Source organism: Coregonus clupeaformis, chromosome 13, assembly GCF_020615455.1.
Source record: "Coregonus clupeaformis isolate EN_2021a chromosome 13, ASM2061545v1, whole genome shotgun sequence".
NCBI classification, from domain to species: Eukaryota; Metazoa; Chordata; class Actinopteri; order Salmoniformes; family Salmonidae; genus Coregonus; species Coregonus clupeaformis.
Genome location: NC_059204.1, coordinates 54,465,942 through 54,488,237, shown reverse-complemented (window position 1 = coordinate 54,488,237; position 22,296 = coordinate 54,465,942). Strand labels below are relative to the sequence as shown.

General features: G+C 43.1%; 1 protein-coding gene across 1 annotated transcript in view; it reads left to right on the top strand.

Annotated features, from left to right (window-relative positions):
- LOC121579751 (kinesin-like protein KIF12) overlaps positions 1-22,296 on the top strand; it is a 29,802-nt gene that overhangs the window by 7,175 nt on the left and 331 nt on the right. Inside the window, exons 8-18 of the mRNA XM_041894612.1 lie at positions 7,912-7,994; positions 8,349-8,475; positions 8,672-8,790; positions 8,890-8,994; positions 9,184-9,446; positions 13,569-13,676; positions 14,038-14,158; positions 14,385-14,456; positions 16,863-16,979; positions 17,102-17,226; positions 17,481-17,620. Coding sequence (XP_041750546.1) covers positions 7,912-7,994; positions 8,349-8,475; positions 8,672-8,790; positions 8,890-8,994; positions 9,184-9,446; positions 13,569-13,676; positions 14,038-14,158; positions 14,385-14,456; positions 16,863-16,979; positions 17,102-17,226; positions 17,481-17,620 — 1,380 coding nt within the window. The remainder of the gene's footprint in view (positions 1-7,911; positions 7,995-8,348; positions 8,476-8,671; positions 8,791-8,889; positions 8,995-9,183; positions 9,447-13,568; positions 13,677-14,037; positions 14,159-14,384; positions 14,457-16,862; positions 16,980-17,101; positions 17,227-17,480; positions 17,621-22,296) is intronic.

The window sequence follows — 22,296 nt, the reverse complement described above, 5'->3', positions numbered from 1 at the left end:
GGTGTAACAGTTAATTTTGTAACACCAATCACTCTCCCTCGTGTGGAACAGTTCATTTGTAACCCCCATCTCTCTCCCTCTGTGTAACATTTCATTTGTAACCCTCATCACTCTCCTCGGTGTAACAGTTCATTTGTTACCCCATCTCTCTCACTCTGTGTAACAGTTAATTTGTAACCCCACATCTCTCTCCCTCGGTGTAACAGTTCATTTGTAACCCCCCATCTCTCTCCCTCGATGTAACAGTTCATTTGTAACCCCTCATCTCTCTCCCTCGGTGTAACAGTTCATTTGTAACCCCCATCTCTCTCCCTCTGTGTATCAGTTACTTTGTAACCCCCCATCTCTCTCCCTCGGTGTAACAGTTCATTTGTAACCCCCATCTCTCTTCCTCAGTGTAACAGTTCATTTGTAACCCCCTGTGTAGATCAATTTGGATTTTAGAATAATGACTAAGGATTTCACCCCCAAATACAGTATAAATGTTAGAATTATCATGTAGTGTCAACCCTCACTAACAGAGGGGCGGTACTAAACATTCATGGGTGTAACGGGGAAGGCGAAACTCGTTTAAAAGCTCACCTAAAGGTGGGAGGAGTCAAGTTCAGGAGGTATAAAACCGTATGTTTGTGCTTTGTGGCGGCAGATCTCTCTCCATGAATAAAAATACAGATAATACTTGTGGGTTGTGGACCTTGAATCATTGATGATTAAAACCAGAGCCTTACAACCTCTGGTAATGATTCAAGCTTAGGTTGAAGTAGAGATAGAAATTCATCGTAACAAACCCCCAGCTCTCTCCTCGGTGTAACAGTTAATTTGTACCCACCATCTCTCTCCCTCGGTGTAACAGTTCATTTGTAACCCCCCATCTCTCTCCTTGGTGTAACAGTTCATTTGTAACCCCCATCTCTCTCTCCCTCGGTGTAACAGTCCATTTGTAACCCCGCATCTCTCTCCCTCGGTGTAACAGTTCATTTGTAACCCTCCATCTCTCTCCCTCAGTGTAACAGATCATTTGTAACCCCCATTCTCTCTCTCTGTGTAACAGTTCATTTGTAACCCCCATCTCTCTCCCCTCGGTGTAACAGTTAATTTGTAACCCCCATCTCTCTCCCTCGGTGTAACAGTTCATTTGTAACCCCCATCTCTCTTCCACGGTGTAACAGTTAATTTGTAACCCTCATCTCCCTCCCTCGGTGTAACAGTTAATTTGTAACCCGCATCTCTTTCCCTCGGTGTAATAGTACATTTGTTACCCCCCATCTCTCTCCCTCTGTGTAACAGTTCATTTGTAACACTCATCTCTCTCCCTGTGTGTAACAGTTCATTTGTAATCCCCATCTCTCTCCCTCGGTGTAACAGTTCATTTGTAACCCCCCATCTCTCTCCCTCGGTGTAACAGTACATTTGTTACCCCCCATCTCTCTCCCTCGGTGTAACAGTTAATTTGTACCCTCTAGGTCTCTCCCTCGGTTTAACAGTTCCTTTATAACTCCCCATGTCTCTCCCTCGGTGTAACACTTCATTTGTAACCCCCCCATCTCTCTCCCTCGGTGTAACAGTTCATTTGTAACCCCATCTCTCTCCCTCAATGTAACAGTTAATTTGTAACCCCCCATTTCTCTCCCTCGGCGTAACAATTCATTTCTAACCCCACATCTCTCTCCCTCGGTGTAACAGTTCATTTGTAACCCCCCACGTCTCTCCCTCTGTGTAACAGTTCATTTGTAACCCCCCCATCCCCTCCTTCTGTGTAATAGTACATTTGTTACCCCCCATCTCTCTCCCTCGGTGTATCAGTTCATTTGTAACCCCCCATCTCTCTCCCTCGGTGTAACAGTTCATTTGTAACCCCAATTGCTATCCCTCGGTGTAACAGTTCATTTGTAACACCCATCTCTCTTCCTCGGTGTAACAGTTAATTTGTAACCCCCATCTCCTTCCCTCGATGTAACAGTTCATTTGTAACCCCCATATCTTTCCCTCGGTGTAATAGTACATTTGTTACCCCCCATCTCTCTCCCTCGGTGTAACAGTTCATTTGTACCCTCCATCTCTCTCCCTCAGTGTAACAGTTCATTTGTAAACCCCATATCTCTCCCTCGGTGTAAGAGTTCATTTGTAACCCCCCATCTCTCTTCCTCGGTGTAACAGTACATTTGTTACCCCCCATCTCTCTCCATCGGTGTAACAGTTAATTTGTACCCTCTAGGTCTCTCCCTCGGTGTAACAGTTCCTTTATGACCCCCCATATCTCTCCCTCGGTGTAACACTTTATTTGTAACCCCCCCCCCATCTCTCTCCCTCTGTGTAATAGTTCAGTTGTAACCCCCATCTCTCTCCCTTGGTGTAACGGTTCATTTGTAACCCCACATCTCTCTCCCTCGGTATAACAGTTAATTTGTAACCCCCCATGTCTCTCCCTCAGTGTAACAATTCATTTGTAACCCCCCCATCTCTCTCCCTCAGTGTAAAAGTTAATTTGTAACCCCCATCTCTCTCCCTCGGTGTAACAGTTCATTTGTAACCCCAATATCTTTCCCTCGGTGTAGCATTTCATTTGTAACCCCCATCTCTCTCCCTCGGTGTAACAGTTCATTTGTAACTCCCATCTCTTTCCCTCTGTGTAACAGTCCATTTGTAACCCCCATCTCTCTCCCTCGGTGTATCAGTTCATTTGTAACCCCCTTCTCTCTCCCTCTGTGTAACAGTTCATTTGTACCCTCTAGGTCTCTCCCTCTGTGTAACAGTTCCTTTATAACCCCTCATCTCTCTCCCTTGGTGTAACAGTTCATTTGTAACCCCCCATCTCTCTCCCTCGGTGTAACAGTTAATTTGTACCCCCCATCTCTCTCCCTCGGTGTAACAGTTAATTTGTAACCCCCATCTCACTCCCTCTGTGTAACAGTTCATTTGTAACCCCCATCTCTCTCTCCCTCGGTGTATCAGTTCATTTGTAACCCCCATCTCTCTCCCTCGGTGTAACAGTTCATTTGTAACCCTCATCTCTCTCCCTCGGTGTAACAGTTCACTTGTAACCCCCATCTCTCTCCCTCGGTGTAACAGTTCATTTGTAACCCCCATCTCTCTCCTTCGGTGTAACAGTTAATTTGTAACTCCCATCTCTTTCCCTCTGTGTAACAGTCCATTTGTAACCCCCGTCTTTCTCCCTCGGTGTATCAGTTCATCTGTAACCCCCTTCTCTCTTCCTCGGTGTAACAGTTCATTTGTACCCTCTAGGTCTCTCCCTCTGTGCAACAGTTCCTTTATAACCCCTCATCTCTCTCCCTTGGTGTAACAGTTCATTTGTAACCCCCCATCTCTATCCCTCGGTGTAACAGTTAATTTGTAACCCCTCATCTCTCTCCCTCGGTGTAACAGTTCATTTGTAACCCCCCATCTCCTCCTTCTTTGTAACAGTACATTTGTTACCCCCCATCTCTCTCCCTCGGTGTATCAGTTCATTTGTACCCACCATCTCTCTCCCTCGGTGTAACAGTTAAATTGTAACCCCCATCTCTCTCCCTCGGTGTAACAGTTCATTTGTAACCCACATCTCTTTCCCTCTGTGTAAAAGTTCATTTGTAACCCCCATCTCTCTCCCTCGGTGTAACAGTTCATTTGTAACCCTCATCTCTCTCCCTCTGTATAACAGTTCATTTGTAACCCCCATCACTCTCACTCGGTGTAACTGTTCATTTGTAACCCCCCATCTCTCTTCCTCGGTGTAACAGTTAATTTGTAACCCCTCATCTCTCTCCCTCGGTGTAAGAGTTAATTTTATCCGCCCATCTCTCTCCCTCTGTGTAACAGTTCATTTGTAACCCCCATCTCTCTCTCCCTCGGTGTAACAGTTCATTTGTAATCCCCATCTCTCTCCCTTAGTGTAACCGTTCATTTGTAACCCCCGTCTCTCTCCCTCGGTGTAACAGTTCATTTGTAACCCCCATCTCTTTCCCTCGGTGTAACAGTTCATTTGTACCCACCATCTCTCTCCCTCGGTGTAACAGTTAATTTGTACCCCCCATCTCTCTCCCTCGGTGTAACAGTTCATTTGTAACCCTCATCTCTCTCCCTCTGTGTAACAGTTCATTTGTAACCCCCATCTCTCTCCCTCGGTGTAACAGTTCATTTGTAACCCTCATCTCTCTCCCTCTGTGTAACAGTTCATTTGTAACCCCCGATCACTCTCACTCGGTGTAACTGTTCATTTGTAACCCCCCATCTCTCTTCCTCGGTGTAACAGTTAATTTGTAACCCCTCATCTCTCTCCCTCGGTGTAAGAGTTAATTTGTAACCGCCCATCTCTCTCCCTCTGTGTAACATTTTATTTGTAATCCCCCATCTCTCTCTCCCTCGGTGTAACAGTTCATTTGTTACCCCCCATCTCTCTCCCTCGGTGTAACAGTTAATTTGTACCCTCTAGGTCTCTCCCTCTGTGTAACAGTTCATTTGTAACCCCCATATCTCTCTCCCTCGGTGTATCAGTTCATTTGTAACCCCCATCTCTCTCCCTCGGTGTAACAGTTCATTTGTAACCCTCATCTCTCTCCCTCTGTGTAACAGTTCATTTGTAACCCCCACCTCTCTCCCTTGGTGTAACAGTACATTTGTACCCCCCCATCTCTCTTCCTTGGTGTAACGTTAATTTGTAACCCCCCATCTCTCTCACTCGGTGTAACAGTTCACTTGTAACCCCCATCTCTCTCCCTCGGTGTAACAGTTCATTTGTAACCCCCATCTCTCTCCTTCGGTGTAACAGTTAATTTGTAACTCCCATCTCTTTCCCTCTGTGTAACAGTCCATTTGTAACCCTCATCTCTCTCCCTCTGTGTAACAGTTCATTTGTAATCCCCATCTCTCTCCCTCTGTGTAACAGTTCATTTGTAATCCCCATCCCTCTCCCTTGGTGTAACAGTTCCTTTATAACCCCCCATCTCTCTCCCTCGGTGTATCAGTTCATTTGTACCCACCATCTCTCTCCCTCGGTGTAAGAGTTCATTTTGTACCCTCTAGGTCTCTCCCTCTGTGTAACAGTTCCTTTATAACCCCTCATCTCTCTCCCTTGGTGTAACAGTTCATTTGTAACCCCCCATCTCTCTCCCTCGGTGTCACAGTTAATTTGTACCCCCCATCTCTCTCCCTCGGTGTAACAGTTCATTTGTAACCCCCCAATCTCCTCCTTCTTTGTAATAGTACATTTGTTACCCCGCATATCTCTCCCTCGGTGTAACAGTTCATCAGTAAACTACCATCTCTCTCCCTCGGTGTAACAGTTAATTTGTAACCCCCCCATCTCTCTCCCTCAGTGTAACTGTTGATTTGTAACCCCCATCTCTCTCCCTCGGTGTAACAGTTCATTTGTAACCCCCATCTCTTTCCCTCGGTGTAGCAGTTCATTTGTAACCCCCATCTCTCTCCCTTGGTGAAACAGTTCATTTGTAACACCCATCTCTCCCTCGATGTAACAGTTAATTTGTAACCCCCCATCTCTGTCCCTCGGCGTAACAGTTCATTTGTAACCCCACATCTCTCTCCCTCGGTGTAACAGTTCATTTGTAACCCCCCACGTCTCTCCCTCTGTGTAACAGTTCATTTGTAACCCCCCATCTCCTCCTTCTTTGGAATAGTACATTTGTTACCCCCCATCTCTCTCCCTCGGTGTATCAGTTCATTTGTACCCACCATCTCTCTCCCTCTGTGTCACAGTTCATTTGCAACCCTGCATCTCTCTCCCTCGGTGTAACAGTTCATTTGTAACCCTCCATCTCTCTCCCTCAGTGTAATAGTTCATTTGTAACCCCCATGTCTCTCCTTCGGTGTAATAGTTCATTTGTAACCCCCATCTCTCTCCCTCGGTGTAACAGTTCATTTGTACCCACCATCTCTCTCCCTCTGTGTAACAGTTCATTAGTAACCCCCATCTCTCTCCCTCGGTGTAACAGTTAATTTGTAACCGCCATCTCCCTCCCTCGGTGTAACAGTTAATTTGTAACCCCCATCTCTTTCCCTCGGTGTAACAGTTCATTTGTACCCTCCATCTCTCTCCCTCAGTGTAACAGTTCATTTGTAACCCCCATATCTCTCCCTCGGTGTAACAGTTCATTTGTAACCCCAATCTCTTTCCCTCTGTGTAACAGTTCATTTGTAACCCTCATCTCTCTCCCTCTGTGTAACAGTTCATTTGTAATCCCCATCTCTCTCCCTCGGTGTAACAGTACATTTGTAACCCCCCATCTCTCTCCCTCGGTGTAACAGTTAATTTGTAACCCCACATTTCTCTCCCTCAGTGTAACAATTCCTTTGTAACCCCCATCTCTCTCCCTCGGTGTAACAGTTCTTTAGTAAACTACCATCTCTCTCCCTCGGTGTAACAGTTAATTTGTAACCCCCCCATCTCTCTCCCTCGGTGTAACAGTTAAATTGTAACCCCCATCTCTCTCCCTCGGTGTAACAGTTCATTTGTAACCCACATCTCTTTCCCTCTGTGTAACAGTTCATTTGTAACCCCCATCTCTCTCCCTCGGTGTAACAGTTCATTTGTAACCCTCATCTCTCTCCCTCTGTATAACAGTTCATTTGTAACCCCCATCACTCTCACTCGGTGTAACTGTTCATTTGTAACCCCCCATCTCTCTTCCTCAGTGTAACAGTTAATTTGTAACCCCTCATCTCTCTCCCTCGGTGTGAGAGTTAATTTGTAACCGCCCATCTCTCTCCCTCTGTGTAACATTTCATTTGTAACCCCCATCTCTCTCTCCCTCGGTGTAACAGTTCATTTGTAACCCCCCCATCTCTCTCCCTCGGCGTAACAGTTCATTTGTTACCCCCCATCTCTCTCCCTCGGTGTAACAGTTAATTTGTACCCTCTAGGTCTCTCCCTCTGTGTAACAGTTCATTTGTAACCCCCATCTCTCTCTCCCTCGGTGTATCAGTTCATTTGTAACCCCCATCTCTCTCCCTCGGTGTAACAGTTCATTTGTAACCCTCATCTCTCTCCCTCTGTGTAACAGTTCATTTGTAACCCCCACCTCTCTCCCTTGGTGTAACAGTTCATTTGTAACCCCCCATCTCTCTTCCTCGGTGTAACGTTAATTTGTAAACCCCCATCTCTCTCCCTCGGTGTAACAGTTCACTTGTAACCCCCATCTCTCTCCCTCGGTGTAACAGTTCATTTGTAACCCCCATCTCTCTCCTTCGGTGTAACAGTTAATTTGTAACTCCCATCTCTTTCCCTCTGTGTAACAGTCCATTTGTAACCCCCATCTCTCTCCCTCTGTGTATCAGTTCATTTGTAACCCCCTTCTCTCTCCCTCGGTGTAACTGTTCATTTGTACCCTCTAGGTCTCTCCCTCTGTGTAACAGTTCCTTTATAACCCCTCATCTCTCTCCCTTGGTGTAACAGTTCATTTGTAACCCTCATCTCTCTCCCTCTGTGTAACAGTTCATTTGTAACCCTCATCTCTCTCCCTCTGTGTAACAGTTCATTTGTAATCCCCATCTCTCTCCCTCTGTGTAACAGTTCATTTGTAATCCCCATCCCTCTCCCTTCGTGTAACAGTTCCTTTATAACCCCCCATCTCTCTCCCTTGGTGTAACAGTTCATTTGTAACCCCCCATCTCTCTCCCTCGGTGTAACAATTAATTTGTACCCCCCATCTCTCTCCCTCTGTGTAACAGTTCATTTTTACCCCCCATCTCTCTCCCTCAGTGTAACAGTTCATTTGTAACCCCCCATCTCTCTCCCTCGGTGTAACAGTTAATTTGTACCCCCCATCTCTCTCCCTCTGTGTAACAGTTCATTTTTACCCCCCATCTCTCTCCCTCAGTGTAACAGTTCATTTGTAACCCCCCATCTCTCTCTCTCAGTGTTACAGTTCATTTGTACCCCCCTTCTCTCTCCCTCAGGGATGCAGAACAGACAGAGCTCCTCTCACTCCCAGAATGAACATTCCAGCCGCAGTCACGCCATCCTAACTGTCTACGTCAAGGTACACACACGCTTCTGTCCCTCTCCTTGCCTCAAACCAGAGACCATCTGAACACATCAACAACTTCCTCCCACGAAGCATTGTTACCTATCGCTCCACAAAAGCCGCAGCCCTTGCAGAGCAAGGGAAACAACTATTTCAAGGTCTCAGAGCGAGTGACGTCACCGATTGAAACGTTACTAGCACGCATCGCTAACTAGCTAGCCATTTTACACCAGTTACACACACACACACAGGCTCCCTCTGTCTCTATGGTAGATCTAGCAAGGCTGGGGGGCGAGAGAGTTACCCCTTCCTTCCTCCCTCTCTCCCTCCTCACTTCTCTCTCTCTCTCTCCCTCCTTCTCTCACCCAGGGCATGTTGACTCAGGGGAAGCTGTGCGTAGTAGACCTGGCAGGCAGTGAGAGGGTGAGAGAGGGAGACTCCATAGAGGAACTATTGGAAGAGACAGGCAACATCAACCGCAGCCTGCTCACTCTGGGTACCAGTTTTAATGTTGTGTGTGTGTGTTTGTGTGTATGTGTATCAATGTGTGTTTGAGCATAGTTGTTATTGTGTGTGTGTTTGAGTGTGTAATGTTGTCTGTGTTTAATGTTATTTATGTATGTATGTATAAATGTGTGTGTGTGTATGTGTGTGTGTGTTTGTATCAATATATGTGTGCGTGTGTTCTACAGGGAAGTGTATCTCGTCTCTGGTGGATCCTAAGAAGAGGAATGGCCATATTCCCTACCGGGACAGTAAACTCACCAAGCTGCTCTCTGAATCGCTGGGAGGATCTGGCATCACTCTCATGGTACAGTAGATCTATAGTTTGTGTGTGCATTTTATACAAATCTTTACGTCTGTGGGCTTTACATGTCCCAAAACAAATATTGTGTGTGTGTTGTCCTAGATTGCATGTGTGTCTCCCACCTTGGGCAATCTCCAGGAGACCCTGAACACACTTCGATACTCCAGCAGAGCCAAAAGGATCAAGAACAGACCAATGGCCAAGAGGGTAACTTAACATTTTAGTTCTAGAACATCCTTTCTACCCATTCTAGAATATCCTTTATATGTATTCTTGTTCTAGAATAGCCCTTCAATACATTCTAGAATATCCCTTCAACCCATTCTAGAATATCCATTCTAGAAAATCCATTACATTTCTAGAATATCCATTCTACTCATCATATTTCTACACCAGGACCTGCGTGAGAAGTTGGTGGTCAGCCTCCAGAGAGAGATCTGCCGGCTAAGCCAGGAGAACCTGTTGCTACAGCAACACCTCTCCTCAGCCCACAAGGCTGGGGCAAGGGGGTCTGGGCTGGAGACAAATCACCCTGGGAGTATGAGTTATTTTCCTCAGCATGCAAAGGAGGTGGCCGGGGCCAGGACAGGCTCCTCCTGCTCTGAGACCAGCCTCAGGATCCTGCTGCAGGAGCTGATGAGAGAGAACGACAAGCTACAGTGAGTCTAGAACACAGAACATAGAATGACAAGCTACATTGAGTCTAGAAAATAAAACAAATAACAACAAGCTACAGTGAGTCTAGAACATAAAACATATAACGACAAGCTACAGTGAGTCTAGAACACAGAACATAGAATGACAAGCTACAGTGAGTCTAGAACATTAAACATAGAACAACAAGCTACTGTGAGTCTAGAACACAGAACATTAAACAACAAGCTACAGTGAGTCTAGAACATAAAACATATAACAACAAGCTACAGTGAGTCTAGAACATAAAATATATAACAACAAGCTACAGTGAGTCTAGAACTCAAAACAGAATGACAAGCTACAGTGAGTCTAGAACATAAACCATAGAACAACAAGCTACAGTGAGTCTAGAACACAGAACATAGAACGACGAGCTACAGTGAGACTAGAACATAGAACAACATGCTATAGTGAGTCTAAAAAATGATGATGTTGGCCCATGTTGACTCCAATGCTTCCCACAGTTGTGTCAAGTTGGCTTGATGTCCTTTGGGTGATGGACTATTCTTGATACACACGGGAAACTGTTGAGTGTGAAAAACCTAGCAGTATTGCAGTTCTTGACATAAACCGGTGTGCCTGCCTGGCACCTACAGTACTACCATACCCCATTCAAGGGCACTTAAATATTTTGTCTTGCCCATTCACCCTCTGAATGGCACACATATACAATCCATGTCTCAATTGTCTCAAGGCTTAAAAATCCTTCTTTAACCTGTCTCCTCCCCTTCATCTGCACTGATTGAAGTGGATTTAACAAGTGACATCAATAAGGGATCATAGCTTTCACCTGGATTCACCTGGTCAGTGCATTTGGAAAGTATTCAGACCCCTTGACTTTTTCCACATTTTGTTACATTACGGCCTTATTTTAAAATGGATTAAATATTGTTTTTATCTTATCAATCTACACACAATACCCCATAATGACAAAGCAAAAACAGGTTTTAGAAATGTTTGCAAATTAATTACAAATAAAAAACGGAAATATCACATTTACATAAGTATTCAGACCCTTTACTCAGTACTTTGTTGAAGCACCTTTGGCAGCGATTACAGACGTAATGCTTGGCATTCAGGCCAAAGAGTTCAGTCTTGGTTTCATCAGACCAGAGAATCTTGTTTCTCATGCTCTGAGTGGCCTTTTGGCAAACTCCAAGCGGACTGTCATGTGCCTTTTACTGAGGAGTGGCTTCCGCCTGGCCACTCTACCATAAAGGCCTGATTAGTGGAGTGCTGCAGAGATGGTTGTCCTTCAGGAAGATTCTCCCATCTCCACAGAGGAACTCTGGAGTTCTGTCAGAGTGACCATCGGGTTCTTGGTCACCTCCCTGACCAAGGCTCTTCTCCCCCGATTGCTCAGTTGGCCGGGCGGCCAGCTCTAGGAATAGTCTTGGTGGTTCCAAACTTCTTCCATTTAAGAATGATGGAGGCCACTGTGTTCTTGGGGACCTTCAATGCTGGAGATATTTTTTGGTACCCTTCCCCAGATCTGTCCCTCGACACAATCCTGTCTCGGAGCTCTACGGACAATTCCTTTGACCTCATTGCTTGGTTTTTGCTCTGACATGCACTGTCAACTGTGGGACCTTATATAGAGAGGTGTGTGCCTTTCCAAATCATGTCCAATCAATTGAATTTACCACAGGTGGACTCCAATCAAGTTGTAGAAACAGGATATGTGTATACAGTTGAAGTCGGAAGTTTACATACACTTAGGTTGGAGTCATTAAAACTCGTTTTTCAAACACTCCACAAATGTCTTGTTAACAAACTATAGTTTTGGCAAGTAGGTTAGGACTTCTACTTTGTGCATGACACAAGTAGTTTTTCCAACAATTGTTTACAGACAGATTATTTCACTTATAATTCACTGTATCACAATTCCAGTGGGTCAGAAGTTTACATACACTAAGTTGACTGTGCCTAAAATTCATGGCTTTAGAAGCTTCTGGTAGGCTAATTGACATCATTTGAGTCAATTGGAGGTGTACCTGTGAATGTATTTCAAGGCCTACCTTCAAACTCAGTGCCTCTTTGCTTGACATCATGGGAATATCAAAAGAAATCAGCCAAGACCTCAGATTTTTTTTTTTAGACCTCCACAAGTCTGGTTCATCCTTGGGAGCAATTTCCAAATGCCTGAAGGTACCACATTCATCTGTACAAACAATAGTACGCAAGTATAAACACCATGGGACCACGCAGCCGTCATACCGCTCAGGAAGGAGATGTGTTCTGTCTCCTAAAGATGAACATATTTAGGTGCGAAAAGTGCAAATCAATCCCAGAACAACAGCAAAGGACCTTGTGAAGATGCTGGAGGAAACAGGTACAAAAGTATCTATATCCACAGTAAAACGAATCCTATATCGACATAACCTGAAAGGCCGCTCAGCAAGGAAGAAGCCACTGCTCCAAAACCGCCATAAAAAAGCCAGACCATGGTTTGCAACTGCACATGGGGACAAATATCGTGCCTTTTGGAGAAATGTCCTCTGGTCTGATGAAACAAAAATAGAACTGTTTGGCCATAATAACCATCGTTATGTTTGGAGGAAATAGGGGAAGGCTTGCAAGCTGAAGAACACCATCCCAAACGTGAAGCACTGGGGTGGCAGCATCATGCTGTTGGGGTGCTTTGCTGCAGGAGGGACTGGTGCACTTCACAAAATAGATGGCATTATGAGGAAGGAAAATTATGTGGATATATTGAAGCAACATCTCAAGACATCAGTCAGGAAGTTAAAGCTTGGTCGCAAATAGGTCTTCCAAATGGACAATGACCCCAAGCATACTTCCAAAGTTGTGGCAAAATGGCTTAAGAACAACAAAGTCAAGGTATTGGAGTGGCCATCACAAAGCCCTGACCTCAATCCTATAGAACATTTGTGGGCAGAACTGAAAAGGCATGTGCGAGCAAGGAGGCCTACAAACCTGACTCAGTTACACCAGCTCTGTCAGGAGGAATGGGCCAAAATTCACCCAACTTATTGTGGGAAGCTTGTGGAAGGCTACCTGAAACATTTTACCCAAGTTAAACAATTTAAAGGCAATGCTATTAAATACTAATTGAGTGTATGTAAACTTCTGACCCACTGGGAATGTGATGAAAGAAATAAAAGCTGAAATAAATCATTCTCTCTACTATTATTCTGACATTTCACATTTTTAAAATAAAGTGGTGATCCTAACTGACCTAAGACAGGGAATTTTTACTAGGATTAAATGTCAGGAATTGTGAAAAACTGAGTTTAAGTGCATTTGGCTAAGTGTATGTAAACTTCCGACTTCAACTGTATATGTATGTATATGTATGTATGTGTATATGTGTATGTATGTATATATGTATATATATTTGCGAGAAAAAAAACATATGGGGGAAGTTGCAGACAATTACATTGATGGAAGTTACAATCTATCTGCAATATTAAAGCTGATCTACCGCCCCCCTCCCTAAAAAGAAAAAAATAAGAAAAGTTGTAGAAACATCTCAAGGATGATCAAGTTAAACAGGATGCACCTGAGCTCAATTTCGAATCTCATAGCAAAGGGTCTGAATACCTATGTAAATAATGTATATCCGTTTTTTTTTTTTTTTTTGAAATTTCCAAAATCCTGTTTTCACTTTGGCATTATGGGGTATTGTGTGTAGATGGATGAGGATTTTTAATTATTTAATCCATTTTAGAATAAGGCTGTAACGTAACAAAATGTGGAAAAAGTAAAGGGGTCTGAATACTTTACTCTGTAAATACTCTGTCATGGAAAGAGCAGGTGTTCTTAATGTTTTGTACACTCAGTGTAGAACGACAAGCTACAGTGCGTCTAGAACACAGAAAATAGAATGACAAGCAACAGTGAATTTAGAACAGAACGACAAGCTATAGTGAGTTTAGAACATAGAGCCACAAGCTACAGTTAGTCTATAACCGGTTACTATGGCAACAGAGTCTAGAACCCATCTAGAACACAGAATGACAAGATACAGTGAGTCTAGAACACAAAACACAAATTGACAAGCCAGAGTGAGTCTAGAACACACAATGACATGCTAGGGGTGAGTGTGTTTTGTTCCTCTTTAGGCGAGATAAGCTGGCTCTGTTGGACAGCCAGGAGAGTTTTAACCAGCATAGAGCACAACTTTTCAATGAGACCAACCGCCTGCTGAGAAAACTAGAAGATCTGGAGAGGTAGGCTACTTTCACTCTTAGAAAAAGGGTTCCAAAAGGGTTCTTCGGCTGTCCACATAGGATAACACTTTTTGGTTCCATGTAGAACCCTCTGTGTTAAGGGTTCTACATGGAACTCAAAAGGGTTCTACCTGGAACCGAAATGATTATTGAAACGGTTCTCCTATGGTAACAGCCGAAGAACCCTTTTAGGTTCTAGATACTGTAGCACCTTATTTATAAGAGTGTACCTTCATAAAGATGTAGCACAAACATCACTTCAGAACAATGGTTGTCCGGTTTATGACTTCTTCTTCTTCTTCTTCTTCTTCTTCTTCTTCTTCTTCTTCTTCTTCTTCTTCTTCTTCTTCTTCTTCGGCAGGGTGATCTCTAGCTCTCCCCACACTAACAGCAGTAGTAACTCTGGTCTATCCATGCATGGTGCCTGGGGTGGGGCCTACCACCACCCTGTACCCTATCCCCGCAGATACAACAACATGCTTGTGAGTAGAGTACAACACTTTATTCCCCTCTACTCTCTAATGCCCTTCGTAGTTTACTGTATGTACACCAACGACATGCTTACAAACACCCTGACTTGCCTTTTATAACTCTCAATAAGCACAAGAAATCTCACACCATTAGACTAGAGCAAGGATATACTGTAAAGGATAAACTAAGGCCTGTGTGTGTAGGTAGGACACCTTACCTATTGTTTGTTTAATGTAGGACCCAACGATGGGTTACCCCTGGCACCCTGTCCTGTACTGCTGTGGCTGCTCCTCTGAGAGCGGCCTCAACGTGAGTTTAGAAACCGCCAAACTACATGCTCGCTTAAAATGTGGGGAGCTGAATCCTTGTAAATATTGTATACAGTAACCCTCGTTTATCGCGAGGGTCGTTCGAAAATGACCCGCGATAAGTGAAATCAGCGAAATAGAAAACTTTTTTTTTTACAATTAGCAACTATTACATGTATACAAATACAGTGACTCACGTGTAGGCCGTTTCCACTGCTCTTCAGACTGGGCCGCTGCATCCTGACTGCGCTCTGCAGTGTTCCTTCTTCTTGAAGCCCGCGGTGCAGGTGTGTTTGTTCGGGAGAAGAACATAGTGATAGGCAGCTGTTGTCGCTCTTTTTTCTTCTTTGCAAAAAGATCCTTGTACACCGACATGCCACCATCGATTACGTTGGAGAACTGTAACGAACCGCTCATCAAAGGGTCCCATTCCTCAGCTACTCGCTTAAGTTCAGTGGCCATTCGCACCATGGTTGCTTGCTACCAAGCGCGTTAGTCCTTCCTCCTCATCTCTCGTGTCCTCTTCTCCCTCTTCTCTTTCATCGTCGCCCATCCGCAGGTGCTTTTGTCGGTCCAGACGTTTGGCCGACATTATGGGTTTAGGAGATGTTCGAAATTACAAGATAATTTGGCCAACTTAATGTAAATTTGCCAAGCTGTTTTATGTAATGCATACACATAACTGCACGAGACGACAAAATGATAGCACAATTCGTAGCATGTTTTGATACAAGAAGCGGGAGTGAGTTTTTAGCGAATCAGAATGCAGAGCACAATGCACCAAAAAAAAAAAAAAGCATTATGAAAATCCGCGAAATAGCGAATCCGCGATAAGTGAACCGCGAAGTGGCGAGGGATCACTGTAGTGAGGTCTCTATAAAAGCAATAGGACAGCTCTGATTAGTACGTACAGTACCAGTCAAAAGTTTGGACACACCTACTCATTCAAGGGTTTTTCTTTATTTTTTTTACTATTTTCTACATTGTAGAATAATAGTGAAGACATCAGAACTATGAAATAGCACATATGGAATCATGTAGTACCCAAAAAAGTGTTAAACAAATCAAAATATATTTTATATTTGAGATTCTTCAAAGTAGCCACCCTTTGCCTTGATGATAGCTTTGCACACTCTTGGCATTCTCTCAACCAGCTTCATCTGGAATGCTTTTCAAACAGTCTTGAAGGACTTTCCACATATGCCTAGCACTTGTTGGCTGCTTTTCCTTCACTCTGCGGTCCAACTCATCCCAAACCTTCTCAATTGGGTTGAGGTTGGGTGATTGTGGAGGCCAGGTCATCTGATGCAGCACTCCATCACTCTCCTTCTTGGTCAAATAGCCCTTACACAGCCTGGAGGTGTGTTGGGTCATTGTCCTGTTGAAAAACAAATGATAGTCCCACTAAGCACAAACCAGATAGGATGGTGTATCGCTGCAGAATGCTGTGGTAGCCATGCTGGTTAATTGGGTCTTGAATTCTAAATAAATCACTGACAGTGTCACCAGCAAAGCACCCCCTCACCATCACACCTCCTCCTCCATGGTTCACGGTGGGAACCACACATGCGAAGATCATCCGTTCACCTACTCTGCATCTCACAAAGACGCAGCGGTTGGAACAAAAAATCTCAAATTTGGACTCATCAGACCAAAGGACAGATTTCCACCGGTCTAATTGCTCGTGTTTCTTGGCCCAAGCAAGTCTCTTCTTATTATTGGTGTCCTTTCGTAGTGGTTTCTTTGCAGCAATTCGACCATGAAGGCCTGATTCACGCAGTCTCCTCTGAACAGTTGATGTTGAGATGGGTCTGTTACTTGAACTCTGTGAAGCATTTATTTGGACTGCAATTTCTGAGGCTGGTAACTCTAATGAACTTATCCTCTGCTGCAGAGGTAACTCTGGGCCTTCCTTTCCTGTGGCGGTCCTCATGAGAGCCAATTTCATCATAGCGCTTGATGGTTTTTGTGACTGCCCTTGAAGAAACTTTCAAAGTTCTTGAAATGTTCCGTGTTGACTGACCTTCATGTCTTAAAGTAATGATGGACTGTCATTTCTCTTTGCTTATTTGAGCTGTTCTTGCCATAATATGGACTTGGTCTTTTACCAAATAGGGCTATCTTCTGTATACCCCCCCCCCCTTACCTTGTCACAACACAACTGATTGGCTCAAACGCATTAAGAAGGAAAGAAATCCCACAAATGAACTTTTAACAAGAAACACCTGTTAATTGAAATGCATTCCAGGTGACTACCTCATGAAGCTGGTTGAGAGATTGCCAAGAGTGCGCAAATAGTAAAAATAAAGAAAAACCCTTGAATGAGTAGGTGTGTCCAAACCTTTGACTGGTACTGTATATCTGAAAGGTTTTATATGACCTGCAACCGCTTGTTATGTTATCCCAGGGCCAACAATGTGGCCCTTGGCAGGGGCAGGGCTATGGAATAACATCAGAGGAGAATGTTTACAAAGCTACACCTTACCAGGAAATGACTGGGCCACATCGACCAATGAGAATGCAGGTGAGAACAATGCTCTTTACTGTATGTTATAGCAAACATGCACACATGCTCCCATACACACACACACGCACACCCCTTAACCTGTCCTCTCTCTACCACACCTGCCCCTCTCCCCTCCTCAGGTAGTGCTGCCCCCCATCCAGGATGGACCCCCACAGCAAGTCGGCCGAGACCCAGCAGAGAGCACCAAGACTGGGCCACAGCACAGAGGCCCTGCCCCTGGAGCACCTCTACCTCGCAGGAAGACGTGAGTAATCAATACGAAATGTGCTAACGTGTTTGTGTGTGTGTGTGTGTTAATTCATGAATGTGTGTGTTTGTGTATCAGATGTCAGGTGGAGTGTAAGAGCTACGCTAAGCGGTAGTGTTAACATGCATATGCGTGTTTGTTAATATTGTGTGTGTGTGTTAATGGGTGTCTCTCTCTGTGTGTGTGTGTGTGTGTGTGTGTGTGTGTGTGTGTGTGTGTGTGTGTGTGTGTGTGTGTGTGTGTGTAACCAGATGCCAGGCAGTGTGTAAGGGTTATGCTGAGCGGTACCAGGAGCAAAGGGAGGCCAGAGCCCAGAAATCAAAGGTTAGGGCTGATCCCATTAACCCCACCCACTCCACCCTGCCCAACATCACACACCCTGAGAGGAGAGGTCAGTGTTTGTGTGTGTGTGTGTGTGTGTGAGAGAGAGAGATAATTTGTGTATGTACAGTGTATGTCTGGAAGGTTCGTTCATGCATGTGCATGTGTGAATGTTTTCGACTATCAGTTGACGTGTGTTTATGACAGCAGCTTTAAAGGGGAACAACGTCAAATTTAGGAAATGTGTTAAAGTACCTAAACCTGTCTGACTCAGTGTTAGACTGTCTGTCAAAGTGCGCAACTCTGTCATTCAGGGAGAGCGAGATAGACCTACATCACTGTAGCGCTGGATAGAACTTTGTGAAGTAATGAAAATCTATGAAAGAAAATAAACGTTCTGTCGCAGAAAACATTTTTTTAACCTTTATTTAAACTGGGATTCACCATTGAGACCAGGGTCTCTTTCGCAACATACTACATTTGGGAACCCCAATCGATTGTGAGATAAGGCATATACACTGAGTGTACAAAACATTAAGGGCACCTGCTCGTCCCATGACATATCTGACCAGGTGAATCTATATTTTGAAATATTTGATTCAGATTTGAATATCAACTAATAGCTAGCTGAAAAAAAAAACTTTCACTATCTGAATGCCTAAGTCACACTACATGAGATATCTTTGGCAGGAGGGATGCAGGATACAAGAGTGCAACTACAAACACTGGAGGCATGTTAGTTTGAACTTGGCTATATTTGTTACCTCCAGTTTTGAGAGAAATATACTGTTTATTCAAAACACTAGGAACACCTGCTCTTTCCATGACATATACTGACCAGGTGAATCGAGGTGAAAGCTATGATCCCTTATTGATGTCACTTGTTAAATCCACTTCAATCGGTGTAGTTAAATAAATATTTTTAAGCCTTGAGACAATTGAGACATTGATTGTCTATGTGTGCCATTCAGAGGGTGAATGGGCAAGACAAAATATTTAAGTGCTTTTGAACGGGGTAAGGTAGTAGGTGCCAGGCGCAGCAGTTTGTGTCGCTCAACAGTTTCCTGTGTGTTTCAAGAATGGTCCACTACCAAAGGACATCCAGCCAACTCAACACAACTGTGGGAAGCATTAGAGTCAACATGGACCAGCAATGGGGGGGGGGTTAGCAACTCAATATTAGGAAGGTGTTCTTAATGTTTTATACACTCAGTGTATGTTCTGTGTTCTAGACTCATAATAATTTTACCTTTTTCAGAGATCTTGCCACTCCGGCAGTCACGAGTCATGACGGCAGTCAAATTCAATGTGACCATTTAGTCACGGTAATTAGGCTTCTCCAAGCTCTGATGCTGCTGATGGTCATTAGTAGCCTACCAAACTTGCTAACTTCCTGGTACTCAGCACTCTATTGTCCCCCAATCACTCTGACATCAATGTAAATGTAATCAAAAATCTAATCAAACATGAGAGCCCATGTGCTCATGTTGCGCAACATTTCTATAGGCTATGCAATTGCGTGAGAAAACAGAGTAATGGCCTCTATTAAAAAGAGGAGGATCCCATCAGCTTTCTATAGACTAGACCTAATATATGTATTTCTCAACTTTCCTAATATTAAGCACATTGCTTCTCTTTACAACCACAGGAAAAGCGTCCTCCATTCACTATTTAAGTGCATAGATGACAAGTATTTTTTTCAGCTGCCCCTGTTTCGAGACAGGTGCATGATAATGGTCCATTCTAAATCAAGATACATTTCACACATATATTATTTAGTATATGTAAAGACAAGATTAAATCAAGAATAGTGTGATGGGTGACAATATTAGCCTATCACTTGTGAATGATATATTATCACTAGTGAATGATGCCCAGCTTAAGGCAAGAAAGAATGCCTTTTTTTGTGTGACTTTTTCAAATTATAGTCGCACACCTCATGTAGCATAGCCCATAGGCCTATATGTTTTGATAAGGTTTGTATCACAACTGAAGTGGCCAAATAACTTTTTTAATTAAGCACATTAATCTTCTTTACAATGGGTGTAGAGCCTAACTGGCATACGTACACAGTGTGTGAGTTTCAAGTTTGGGGAAGATAATTTTCACCATAATAATGCACCTTTATAATAAAAGCATTACATGCATAACCACATTTGTGGTCACTTTTGAGAAATTGTGTTTTCCTGCTAATGGAACATTCACACGTATAGCCTACTCTGTGTGTGCATTGCTGTGCATATAATGTGAAGAAATAGCCTAATAGTTTATCAACATTTTAAGCTAAACATTCTCATCTGTTGCATCAGGCTCATTGCTTAAAACAGGTCTTTTGATTCTAGTGTTTGTATTAATTTGGGATCTATCGCATCCCACAACTGTCCCAGACTATGTTTGGAATATTTATTTCTCACACAGAATAGAATAGGTCAACTTTTGTACTATGGGGATAGTAGATTGACATAGGCTAGTGTTTTTGCTGTTCATTAGGCCTACTCATCTTGTTGGCTGACGAAAAGTAAATGTGAACAGTTCTTCCAATATCTTCAATATGCTCCTCGGAATTGGATAAGGAGGCACGCAGTTGCATCCCCGATGTGTCCGTCTTCACTTGTAGCCTGTGAGAAAGACCCGATCAGGTGACTGAGAGCCATGTGAGTGAGAGGTGCTTTGGCACGCAGCCGAGAGAAGGGAATTATAATTATTATATTCAGCTCAAGAGCACAAAGGCCACTTGCTGCAAAATGATTTCTTTAGGGGGCATTAAGGCCACACAAAGGGGATACAGCCGGGAATTTTGAGGCATTATCAAGTGCTTGTCAAATTGTGAATGAGAGACTGATGAAATGTGTACAGCCTGCGCACAAACAAGGCAGAGCTCATGCCTTTTATGCAACTATTTTCAAATCATCATTAGAGTCGCATCATGCTGCCTTAGAATTGATAAAAAATCAAAACATATAGCCCAAGATTTGTATGACAACTAAAGTTACATAAATAACTCTAAATTAAGAATATATCAGTACCTGTTACTTTTTAACAACTCAACAGAGAATAGCCGCATGTGCGCACTCCTGTAAATCCTTTGGAGAAAATATATTTTATATTTTATTCAGCTTTCTTCAATTGTATTCTTCATACTATAAAATAATATAAAATAATGCCACAGAATTCTAAGCAAATCTTGTCTGCTAAATGAACTAGCGTAGCCCACAGCCATTTGGCATAGCCACATCAGGACCTAACATAAGGACAACTCAGAGTATGGTATTCTTTTCTTCTGAAATAGACTACATTTTCTTCATATCATGCTTCTTTAGACCTGTCTAAAATAAATAATGGATTTATTGTGAAGGTGTAGGCTATATTTCATGGTTTTATTAGACTTTTTTAAATGTAGATGTTCCAAAGTTCTGCATCAGTGGCTTGTAGACTGTGTGTGGAAGCCAGGTATGCTAAATGTGTTTATGTTAATTAACGGTCAATTACATTGAGACCGACAGTTATTTCCTTGACAATCACCGGCTGACAAAATGTTGTGACCACCACAGCCCTAGTCAAAACCTGTTATAATATGGTCATAACACTGTCATGACACATATTTAGACCTGTTATGACATATACTGCATTATTTTATGGCTGGTTATGACACCTGCATAAGAGTGTCAAAACCCACAAAACCTACCACACAAAACAAAAAGTTCCATTACACCATAGCCTACGTGTCAACAGTATGTTTATTTTGGCATAAAAGGTTTTTAAATTGACCATATTAAATGATCATTGTAATTGCACACACATTGATGTCAGACATGCACCTAGCCCAATGCTCTGTTGCTGATGACTGGGATGAATGCAGGAGCAGATTTCAGGAGCAGGACAAGACTCTTTTTGACTGATGATTGATATAAGGGCATGTACGTGATAGGCCTATCTGGCTTATATGATTATGAACAGATTATGATGGTCATAATGCTTCTTGACAGTGTCATAAAGTGTATTTTCTTAGTCCAAGTAAAGTGGCACAGGATGGTCACAATGCTTCATGACAGTGTCATAAATTGTATTTTCTACAAGTTACTTAAAATAAGATGAAAAAAACATGACTGTAAATAATTAATTACACCAAAAACAAAGGATTTAAGAAACAAACTTTCAAAATAATTTGAATAGATGTGGGTTTTGACACTCTTATGTACCTGTCATAACCAGCCATAAAATAACGCGACATAACAGGCGTAAATATATGGGTCATGACAGTGTTATGACCATATTATGACAGGTTATGACAAGTTATGTCTGCTGTTATGACATATTATGACATGGTTATGACCGTGCCATAACGTGTTATGACCCCCCAAAAAAACGTATGCATTCACTAACTGTAAGTCGCTCTGGATAAGAGCGTCTGCTAAATGACTAAAATGTAAATGTAAATGTGTCAAGTAAAGTGTTACCAAAAATGTATTTAATCCATTTTGAATGTAGGCTGTAACACAACAAAATGTGGAATAAGTCAAGGGGTATGAATTCTTTCTGAAGGCACTCTAGCTCTACCTCGCTCTCCCTGAGTGAGAGAGGTACACACTGTGACAGACTGTCTAACACTGAGTCAGACAGGTTTAGGTACTTTGACAAATTTCCTAAATTTGCCGTTGTTCCCCTTTAAGGAGACCAGAGTATTTTCCAGGAATCATCGGCATCATAGTGCAAACACTTTCCCACAACCATCTATTTCAATGTATT